This window comes from Onychostoma macrolepis, chromosome 11, assembly GCF_012432095.1.
Source record: "Onychostoma macrolepis isolate SWU-2019 chromosome 11, ASM1243209v1, whole genome shotgun sequence".
Classification (NCBI taxonomy): domain Eukaryota; kingdom Metazoa; phylum Chordata; class Actinopteri; order Cypriniformes; family Cyprinidae; genus Onychostoma; species Onychostoma macrolepis.
Window position 1 is genome coordinate 26,445,675 of NC_081165.1, and position 11,422 is coordinate 26,457,096.

Consider the following 11,422-nt stretch of genomic DNA (forward strand, 5'->3'; position numbering starts at 1 on the left):
TACTGCCCATCCCTGACTGTAATCATATCTCAAACATATGAGATAGACCTAAATGTAAGCTTATCCTATCAGACAATCAGAGTACGTTATTGGCTACTAAACAAGCGCTAAAATAAAGCATTCTTAGTAACACATTAGTAGACGACAGTAGCATCATTGTTTAATTTCTTCTCTATATTAGTATTCAAATGCTCATGACAATATCTAGCTTGTCCAATGGACGTTTTCTAGTCATAATTTAGAGCATCTCTGGGCTCTGATCAATCTGCTTCATCATCAGCTCTAATGTGTGCGCGCTCCCGTGCGAACATTTGCTGAACAGCGACCACTGGTCACCGATTTCAGGAAAACAGGTCTCATCGCATCCGTTTGTCAGAGAAACTGTACAGCAGTATGAACTACAGCAGTACAGCAGTATGGCGATATCTATGGACTTTTATAATAATAGGCAATAAATTATAAGGTAATCAGCTAATCTAGCTAGTTGTTGTTTATGTTGGCGTTTTATTCAATTTTAATACGCGAATGTTAGTTAAAAGATTAAGTTTGTTTTTGAAAAGTGTTATTGGGTTAAAAATGTTATGATATTGAGAAGTGTAAATGAATTTAACCAACCTAAAATAATTTTTTCATGTTACGTTCCCCTCCTGTCTAGGGGATTGTGAGGGGAAGCAGAGGAAAAAGCATAAAATAAAATAAAAAAAAAGGCAAGAACACACTTCAGTCCTCTGTCCCAGAGTGAAGATGACACCAATTCAGATATGCAAAAATGGAGATTTATTTACAAAAAAACAATAAGTTTAAAGGGGTCATATGATGTGATTTCAAGTTTTCCTTTCTCTTTGGAGTGTTACAAACTGTTTGTGCATAGATAAGATCCCTGAAGTTGCAAAGACTAAAGCCTCAAAACCAAAGAGATATAATTTATAAAAGTTAAGACCACGCCCACCTAAAATGGCTCATTTAAACACACCCCCACATGTCTACGTCACTGTGTGGGAAGATGTGCAAAACACCGCCCAAATGTATATGCAGAGAAAGAAGGCGGAACTATTATTCTCGCTGTAGTGTTGTTGCTGCCGCCGACACCATGTCCTGGAGACGCTGTGTTTTGTTGTGAAAGCGAAACTACTTTGTTTGGGCTTCCAAAAGAGAACACAACTAGAAATCAGTGGTTAAGTTGTATTTACAACACTGTTCCAGAACAGTTCAACCCAAATATTGGAGTGTGTGCAGCGCATTTTAATGGAGGACTATTTCCTGAACCTGGGAGAAGCTGCCAGCTGCTCAAAGGCTGTTTCTATAAAGTGGGGCAATTCCAACTTTGCAAGGATAGTCTGGCGCTTCTGACTCACAGCCTGTAAGTCTGTTTTCTTATTTAAAGAATTTGCCACTGACTATTCAAACGCAAGTTTGGAGCTGTGTAGAGTAGCGCTTGTTGTTTATCGTTTCTCCGATCACAAATGCAGACATGGTAATGTTTATGCGACGCGATGCAACGTGACGCGTAAAAAGACAGTATAAGTTACTATAATCAGTAATTATGTCCCCACTGGATGCAACAAATGCCTTGTTTATAATGGGTTTTATTGTTTTTGTGTCATCGTGCCAGGACAATATGGTAAGGGGCATAACATTTCCGTCTCACGCTTGAGGTATTTGGCCAATCACAACGCACTGGATAGCTGCCCAATCAGAGCACGCCTAGCTTCTCAGAACGATGAGCTTTGTAAAAATCAGGTAAAAATCAACGCGCTTCAGAAAGGCGGAGCATAGAGGAGCAACAATAATGTACAGTATGTGGAAAATAATGTGTTTTTTGAACCTTAAACCGCATAAACGCATTGCATTACACCAAATACACCAAATAATGTTCTTTTCAGCAACGTCATATGACCCCTTTAACATAAAGAGACAGGGAGCAATGGCTCAGGAGAGAGCAAGGCCTAAAATAACAAACAAAATGATTAACTAACTAATTTTGGGAGCAGCTAACTTACCTCAAACGCCCAAAAGAAATAAGAAATAAACAACATAAAACTTCCCTCAACTCCCTGACTGAACCAAAAACAGGGATGAAAGTAGTATCCAAAGAAAAAGGCACTCTTCCCCTACAGCTTCTCTTTTAACTCACACAAATATACAGAAAAATAATATATTATCTGCTACTTATCTTTAGCTTTTCAACAAAGTACAAACAGGGTCAGGTATTATCTCCAGGCACAGCTCACCACAGAAGCACTGTGAAGTGTATTAGCCACTTGCTAATACACAACTCAAAATCTGAGGGTGACAAACAACAATCCACCAAAGAGTTCAGTCTGGAGCAGGAGAGAAGTGTGTCTCTGTAGCAAACACTGGACTGCCATCATATACTCCACTCTCACCCTGCGTTCCATTCGGAAGGGCTCATCCCTATGCCCTAATCTCTTCAAAGGATTTACCCTCCGGAGTGAGAGCTTTGAAGGGTTGAAGGGTGTAGGGGACCAAACAACTGTTTCTTGAAGTGCCCTTCTGCGTCATCATCCCATGCCCACATGGAGGCGCCGTCATCATGCAAAGAATCAGTGCAAAGGATCATGGGGGCCCGAAGTGTCCATCAGTTGTACTTCATTCCTTCATCCTTCATTCTGAAGGGCCCTTTGAAGTGGGCAGTTTTGAGCACTTCGGTTTGGAACGACCCTTCAATATGGCGGCCATGATTGTTTTCACTCTGAAGTGCCCTTCGGAGGGCGATATATCCCATTTGGAACGCACCGACAGTCTCAGGCACGCTCTGATAACGAGCTACAGGTGGTGGTGATTCAGCCTGAGAGGGAACAGAGTGAGAGAGAGAGAGAGTGAGACCAAGCACAACACAGGGCACACAAGCACGCCCACACATTTGTACCAGAAAATAACAATGATCATAACAATACGTCCAGGGATGTCAAATCGTGTAATATGAATATATATATATACATATATATATATATATATATATATATACATACACACGCACAGATATTTTTAACTAATACACTTGTGAGCTGTTGAGTGTTGTAGTCGTTGATGTCTTCTTTTTGTGTGTTTTCTCAGATCATGACCTGTTCCTTTATTGTCATTGCGGTTTAAGGAAACGATTATATTCCCAAACGCCTGTTCGCAGATCAGTCTCTCTGAAAATTATGCTGGAGATGATTTCTAACAGTGAAATGTTGTCAGCAATACATGCTGTTATTATAGTTTTTCTCAGTAGCTTGGTGGAAGGGTCCAGAGGTAAAACAGAGGAAGAGGCAGAAGAGGCCAAGGACAGAGGTGCATATCAGATGAAATAAGGGCCACTATTGTGGACAATCATGGTCTTACAATGGCTGAAGGGTGCAGCTAAATATTGGGAGATCGACCATATCCTCAATACAGTTTTTCTCAGTCGCTTTGGTGCATTTCTCGAATTGTCCTTAATATTTGCAAAGAAGTATGTGCATTTCTCAAAACAATTTGTACAAACAGCACCCCACAATGGATTACCTGCAAAAGCCTGTAATTTACTCAAAATTTTTAGTTCATCTCTCAAATGTAAGTATTTATGTCAATGAACATATCAGTGCCATCAGAATGAAAAGTCCTTGTGTCATTGTTCACAAACAAAATTCTTAGTCATGTTGTCAATATTACAGTGCACTCTGTTAGTATTACCTGATGTACTGTAAACTATGGCAACAGTTTGGATGACAGTTATTGTATTGAAATGCAGAAGGCTGTGCTTCTTATGTATGCCATATATCCATTACAAAAGTAAAAATTTACACATTGCTGTATGTGGGATATTGATTGAAAGATACTGTTTCGAAATGTTTGAATTATTGAAGATATGGTCGATCTCCCAATATTTGGCTGCACCCTTCGACCCGCCTCAGCCATTGTAAGGGCATAATTGACAACATGGTCCACAACAGTGGCCCTTATTTCATCTGATATGCACCCATGTCCTTAGCCTCTTCTGCCTCTTCCTCTGTTTTACCTCTGTATTGCATCCTTACTCCTCTTCTTCCTCTCGGCTGTTGATCCTGATGGTTTTCTGGATGTTCAACCCATTGTCAGAATTTGTAACTCTTGTGTTGTCCTCTGTCTATATGCTTTCCAATTGAAGGTTCATGAGATGCACCTTTGAGCTATTTCAGATAACTTTTTTATAATTGTTTGATCTATATTTTCATTAGTGAAAGTCAAGATTCACTTGCACAATTCATGGCAAATTTACAAAAAGTCTAATAGAAATGTGTAAAAAATATGCTTGACAGTTTATGACAACTAGATCAACCATTTTGCATTTAATGACTTGTACGATGAACTAATGACTAGATGTTTTGAGGGTCAGACTATAGCACAGAGAACTATATAATACATTTTGAGCAACATGATATTAGCAACTGATAATGTAGGAAACTGCAGCAAAATGTACATAATCAGTTGCATGAATGTACCAAAGCAATCGCAACTTGTTCAAAAGAATGAGAAACTGCTTTAATGATGTGCACAAGTGACTAGATCATGTGGAGGTTGAACAAGTAGTTTTAAGAATTTCATTTCTGATCTGAGAAATGCAACAAAGCCACTGAGAAAAACTGTAAAGTGTGCCTCATTATATACTTTGTGGCATATGCTTCACTGTCAGTATCTTATATTTTTCGAACAATATCCAGAGGGCTTGACAATAGGCGTAATCCATAAACATGAGCAACAGTCCAGGGGAGGCATAAACAGAGTCCGAACGGTGAGACAGGGGTAAATACAGGGAACACAGACTAGAAAACAAGAAACAGGTACAGTATCGCAGCTAACACTAGGGGAGTGATAAACGCAGGACAATACTGGAACTGAACAGAAACCCAGAATGGCTCGGTAAGGCAGCTAATACCAGGAGAGTGCTATACGCAGAACAATACTCAGCAATCTGTGAACGGAAGTCCATGGTTTATATAGGGTGTGTGATTGTGTGATAGTTCTCAGGTGTGAGCGTGTGATTGAGACAGCTGTGTGATGATGACAGTTGTGTGCTCAGTGCAATGGATGATGGGAAATGCAGTCCAGTGTAATGGGCAACAATCTGTGTGGTGCGAGAGTCAATATGAAGGAAGGGCAACCTCTGATGGTGAGTGGACGGAAGACCATGAACCGGATTCGTGACATCATGAATGAGCAGTCCTTCATGATTCCTGTTCTCTCTGTCAACAAAGCAGTTGAATGTGATGAACTTGCAATTCAGCTTCAAAAGTGGGAAGTAAGAATTTTCCGATAGCACGTGAAAGCTGCTTTAACTGCTGACTGTCAGAGAATGTGTTTGTCAACATTTTCTATGATAACAACACATAAGAAAGCAAGCAAGATGGAACAAGGTAAGGTTCAATTTGGCGAGATGATAAATGTCTTATACTTTTGATAAATACAAATACATTCTCTACTTGTAAACACAACCGAACACTTGACAAACTACTGTACAATTAATCTTGAGAACCACTGCAACTTTTAATGTGTTACGTGCATGTCATGTCCAGAACGACAGAAAAACAACTTGAAATCCAACCGATTTAACCACAGTTCCAAAAATGTGATTTTAAACCACATAGAATGGTTTGTCAAATTTTTGTTTGTACTATTTATTTGCTAAATTACCTCATCATACTTTGCTGGGAGACCGGGGAGCGTTGTAACACTGTCAGTTTGGCAAGTCAGATAGGAGCTGTGGTGATGTCTTTAATATCATACACTCCATTCACATTTTTAATGTTACAGGAGAAGAAGCAAATAAATGTGAGCAACATTGTAGTTTTTATGATTTTCGGGAAAGAAAGTACTTTTTTTTTTTTCATTAAGATTATTTTTTGCCTAGCAATCATTGTGTTGTAGATACAATTATTTGACTTACATAACCTAAAGTAGCTGTTTCTCTAGTTTAATTTGATATTTTGCATTCATGCTAACTTAAAACCCACATGCTAAAACAGTTAGCAGTGGGGTGGGGATAGTTAATTAAAATGCTACAACCTTATGATGATTCCAATAATTACAGTTATCCAATCACATCCTCTATTGAGGCAAAATCATGTGAGGTTTTTGTTGCACATCAAGGGATTTATGTAAAATGTGTTTCCATCAAAGTTTATGTGCATATCTTCTTATTGGATAAAAACACTATCCGCCTCAAATGAGCACATACATTTTTTTGTATGTGCATCTTGACATTTTCATCCAGCATTTTTTTTTATGTGATATTCCAAAATTCACATAAAAGTAGGTAGATGGCAACACAGCTAGTGACTGAATACAGTACACACACACACACACACACACACACACACACACACACACACACAAACAAACAAACAAACAAACACAACAATTGTTTTTGTGCTAAATTTAAAGTCCTAAAAGGAACACAATATAATGTTTTTGTCACTTTAAACGGTTCACTTTATTCAAAACTGATTATTCTTTGTTCTTCAATCAAGTTTTTGCATAAATTGGAAGTGTGGGTCTTATTTCAGCAAATTACTTCACACTGTTACATCTATCCCCAGTCTGTGTTACAACTCACCCCAGTAGTGGGTTAGGTTGTAACAATGGAACTCTTTGTATTTTACGTTAATTCACATAATCTGTGATTATGCAGTACCCGTCCAAGTGAGTTTTATTTGTAGTAGACAAATGTGGCTACCGTATATCAAAGTTTGAGAGACCTAGCACAAACAACCACTGAGTTACTGATGCTCAAACAAAAAGTGTTACTTTCATCCCTGGTCTCCCCCCTACAATACTTTAAAAGGAAATTGTAGTTTGATTTTCCAATGTCCTGATGTTTCTTTTCCGACAGAAATAAGAGCCGTTGTTCTGGGGTGGCAGAAATCTGACAAAGCCTCAGTGATAAACAGCATTTTAGATGATGAAGTTGAGACTGACAAATACTTCGTGAAATCTGTGAAGAAAGATGGTGAAGTGAACGGAAGGAAGATAACTCTGATTAATAATCCATGTTGGTGGGAGAATTATGATTTGCAAGACTTGCCAGAGGTTGTTAAACAAGAGCTGGTTTGCAGTGTCTTTCTGTGTCCACCAGGACCTCACGTCTTTCTTCTGGTCATTAATCTCAGTTTGCCTTTTACTGAAGAAAACAGATTCACCATCGAGGAGCACCTTAGTCTCTTCGGTGAGAGAATCTGGAGACACACCATAGTGTTGCTTACACAAACCGATTCAGTGAAGGGCAAAGATCTTCAGCTGATCATCCAGAGATGTGGAGGAAAATATCATGCCTTTGATTTTGAAAATAAAAGTGTCGGAGTCAAAGATCTACTTGACAAGATCGATGATGTTGTGGCAGCAAACAATGGGAAGCATTTTGAAACATGTGATGACATGCTGTTTGACATTCAGAGAAAGAGGGATGAAATTGAAAGAAGAGCAAAATCCAGACAAGTAACAGTTCATGACAAAAAAGATCTACTGAAAGAAATAAGTAAGTCATATAGACATGTTTACTACCAGTCAAAATTTGGACTGGATTTATGTTAATTTATATGAATGTTCAGAGATGGAGTTGTGAAAGTGAAGCTCAAATCTAAGAGAGTGTGCCACATGTTTTGATTACTACATCATTCCCATACTTCCGTTTGTGTTACTGTAGAGTTTTCATACTGTGAATTTAAAATTTAGAGGTTGGAAACATTTACTAGTTCTTTATTATAACTGGAATGAAGTTATAATGAAGAATTAGAATATGTGTCCAAACTTCTGACTGGTAGTGCACATTGCAAACATGCAAATACCTGTAAATTAGAAGATGCTGTGGCTCCGCTCTCAGAACTGAGAATTGTTCTTCTGGGTTGGATTCTGTCTGGGAAGAGTTCAACTGGAAACACCATCTTCAATCATGAAATATTTCCAATACGAAGAAAACAAAAGTGCACAAGTCGCACTGGTGTAGTGAATGGCAGATCAGTAACTGTGTTGGACACTCCGGGCTGGTGGAAGTATTTCTCATCTAAATTCAACCCAGAATACACACGGGCTGCAATCTTAGAAAGTGTAGGTCAATCACGACAAATGCAGTTCCCTCACGCCATGATCTTGGTGATTCCTATTGATACTTCATTCAAGATTGAACAGAAAAGAATCATTAATGAGTACATGGTCACTTTTGGAGAAGACGTCTGGAAACACACCATAGTTCTGTTCACGTGGGGCGACAGATTTCCAGATATCTCAATCGAGCAGCACATTGAGAGTGAAGGTGAAGCTCTTCAGTGGCTGATTCAGAAATGCAGGAACAGATATCATGTCTTTGACAACTCAAACAAGAATAACCGAGATCAAGTCACAGAGTTGCTCCAGAAGATTGATGAGATGGTGGCAGAAAACAGTCTGTTCTGCCTCAACCCTCAATGTGCTGCAGAAGAAAACATTCATGATACTGACACACAACAAGATGAAGAAATAAGTCTGGATGTTGATCATGTGCTGCAATTACTACAGCAGGAGATTAGAAACAGGTTTAAGGGGATCAAAAGTCGACTAAAACACTTAGGGATGGATTCCACTGGATGTACAGAGACCAGAAGTCACCGTAGCATTTCAGACCCTCCAAACTGTAAGTTTGCACCCTCTAAGTATCCTCATTACAGCTCTTTACAGTTTTAGTTTTATTTTTGCACTTTTTTCTGCCATGCAAAAGCAACTAAAGGGCTAGATTCAAACTTATCTATTAAATTACTTCTCAGAGGACATCTTTAAATGTTAATGTCTAAGGATGTATTTGAGCACCCTGTGCACTCTTCTCTCTCTTAGTCTCAGCTGATGAGAAACTCAAGGAAAAGATGAGGAGAGAAGGAAGCAGATGGGAAGTAACTTTAATGGACACGTTCTTGAACAATCAGAATCCTGAAGCATCATCTGGTGAGTTATTTAGCTTTTTAAGAATACATGTTTTCTTGATCTGGATTTTCATTGCTTGAAGGACATTTTTTTCTTAATATATATATAGCATAGATTAAAACTAATTTATTTTCTTGCCAGAGATCACATTTATTTTCTTCTTTTCACATTTTCATATTCACAGATTCACATGAGAAGGTGGTAGGGTGGCTTCAAAGATGTGATGAATACAGCTCAGTTGGATATGGAACAAGCTCCAACATCAGCAGTCTAGAAGATCCAGAGCCCAGAGACAAGACATAAGAAGCAGTTTACAGAATAAAGCACTCTGTTTAAACGTGTGTACACTTTATAACAAATTCTTTGTTTTGAATGTGTTTAATAATTGTGTGAGAAATATGTTAATAATTCTAATTAATAATTTGTATTCTTGTATGTTATCTAAAAACTATATTACTTTATATTATTATTTCATGAAAACTGAAAGTAACGTAAATGATTCAAGTCATGTTTAGTTTCTGTTTAGTATGTTTGTTCCTGGTTTCCTGAGCCTTAGTTCCTGTTTTCTTGGTTTCCAAAACAAGTTTATTTCCTTGGTTGCTCATGTTCACCACCCATGTATTGTAGTTGCTTGTTATGTGCCCTCAGTTTTTTTTCCCCCATTGTTTGGTATTGTATTTGGTTTAAAGCTGATAACATTTTTCCTCTGTGTTAGAATTTCGGCTTTTTTTTGCTTAATAAAAGTTAAACTGCTGCATCAAGAGCCACCTCTCCTCTTCTCACCTCAACCCCACCGTAAGACATTTAGTCCAAGTCAATGCACAGCAAAATAAAATAGTTGCAAACGACAATCCTCCCATGTATAATTGTTGTATAATACATTTATTTGTGCATTTTTTACTGCTAATGTCCACCCCATTTAGATGAAGTACTGCTTCAATTCTGCAGATAGTAAGAGATAGCATATAGCTTCTTATTAAACCAATGAGAAAGAGTTACGCTGATCTGTGCATGTGTGAAACAAGCACTTAAATGAAGGGGTGAAATGAAAATTTTTTATGGTTTCTAATGGAGTTGATGAAGACTATTCACTTTATATGCTTTAAACATTTAAATCATCCATGTTTCACATCATTATTGGATGCATAATAATATAACTGCATACACGTTACGTCATTGTGTGATTACGTAAACAAACTAATGAAATGAACCAGTTTATTGTAATGAACTGTTCTGTATTGGATGTGGCCAACCCCAAAACTTAAAAGAAGAAGAATGAACTTGTCCGAAAGAACCAGTTCACTGAAAAGAATCACATTTCCCAGTTAACCTGAGGCTCTGTAATGTTCAGTTTCTTGCACAGACCAAATGTTTTGCTTCTTAAGACCTCAGTATATCATCAGGACCCACAGGTATTAATTTTGTTCTCCCTGATATGTTTTTTTTTTTTTTTAATTCTCAAAAACGGGCAGCCAATGACTTGAATTTTGTGAATCACCCATATATAACTTTATATATTTATTTTAAAAATATATTTAACACGAGTTTTCATGGTTAATTATAAGCAGTTTCTTAATTTCCCCTCTTTCTAAAGGTGCATACCATACGCTCGTCAAAATGATAATTCATCAGTTTCTGTTAGTCCCACCCTCAGTGTTTATGTAAATTGTGAGCATTTGAAAATAGTGTTTAATTTGAAAATAGTGAAACAAACATCAGTCAGTCTTTAAAAACTATATATTGGATATCCTGACCCAAATGAAACTTAAGTCTTAGCAATAAACCACCAGCGGATGATGGATTTATAGATTGCAAAGATTGGTGTTTAAGCACAGTCAATTAAATGCTTGAATGCTTACATTCATTGATCAGTACTTTTAATACTTAAGTACATTAAATATCAAATGCTTTTGTACTTTACAAATCAAAATGAGTACTAATTACTTTTACTGGAGAAACATTTTATTAGGGTTATCTCTACTTTTATGTACACTGAAAATGTGAGCTATAAATAACACTATCAAAATGAGATAAAATGGCATAGTCATCCATAAAATGCTATGTATATTTTTTATTGTGTACTATTATTGGGACAGCTCATGTTTTATGCAGTTAACATGTATTAAAATGCTAATTATAAAATGTTTAAAAATGTGTGGTTAGATATTGCTGGGTGAATGTACTAGATTTAGAAATTTAATGAATTCAATAAATAATTAAAGTATTGTTTAGAGGAGCATGGATGATGAATGCTTCTCACCATGAACACTGTTTAAACAGAATAAATATATAGAAATATATTAGAACAGAAATACATTTAGACAGAATAAAAAGCTTTAAAACAGTGGTTCTCAACTCCATATGGTGGGGACCCACTGCTCTGCACATTTTGTATGTCTCTCGTATCTGAGACACTTAGGCACTTAAGTTTACATGACAATGATGTACAAAAAACAGAAAAGTTTTGCCTTTGTGTTTGGAAAATTTTGCGTATAGACAGCAACAGTGTCAA

At 37.3% G+C, this 11,422-nt stretch overlaps 1 protein-coding gene across 3 annotated transcripts; it reads left to right on the forward strand.

Moving 5' to 3' along the window:
- Positions 1–5,120: 5,120 nt before the first annotated feature.
- LOC131549932 (uncharacterized) lies at positions 5,121–11,326 on the forward strand. Of its 3 annotated transcripts, none has more exons than XM_058792522.1 (4): positions 5,121–5,378; positions 6,854–8,626; positions 8,824–8,931; positions 9,095–11,326. In XM_058792522.1, the coding sequence occupies exons 2-4, from the start codon at positions 8,083–8,085 to the stop codon at positions 9,211–9,213; spliced, it is 771 nt and encodes a 256-aa protein (XP_058648505.1). In that variant the 5' UTR covers positions 5,121–5,378; positions 6,854–8,082; the 3' UTR covers positions 9,214–11,326. The 3 variants fall into 3 exon arrangements, with proteins under 3 accessions (XP_058648505.1, XP_058648506.1, XP_058648507.1); XM_058792523.1 differs by lacking the exon at positions 5,121–5,378 and adding an exon at positions 5,540–5,613; XM_058792524.1 differs by lacking the exon at positions 5,121–5,378 and having other exon boundaries at positions 6,436–8,626.
- Positions 11,327–11,422: the final 96 nt, after the last annotated feature.

Bases quoted from the DNA above. Each gene is read 5' to 3' on its own strand.
- LOC131549932 (XM_058792522.1), top strand. From the start codon at position 8,083: ATGCAGTTCCCTCACGCCATGATCTTGGTGATTCCTATTGATACTTCA. The intron at 8,627-8,823 runs GTAAGTTTGCAC...TCTCTCTCTTAG, and splicing joins CATTTCAGACCCTCCAAACT to TCTCAGCTGATGAGAAACTC. The intron at 8,932-9,094 runs GTGAGTTATTTA...TCATATTCACAG, and splicing joins GAATCCTGAAGCATCATCTG to ATTCACATGAGAAGGTGGTA.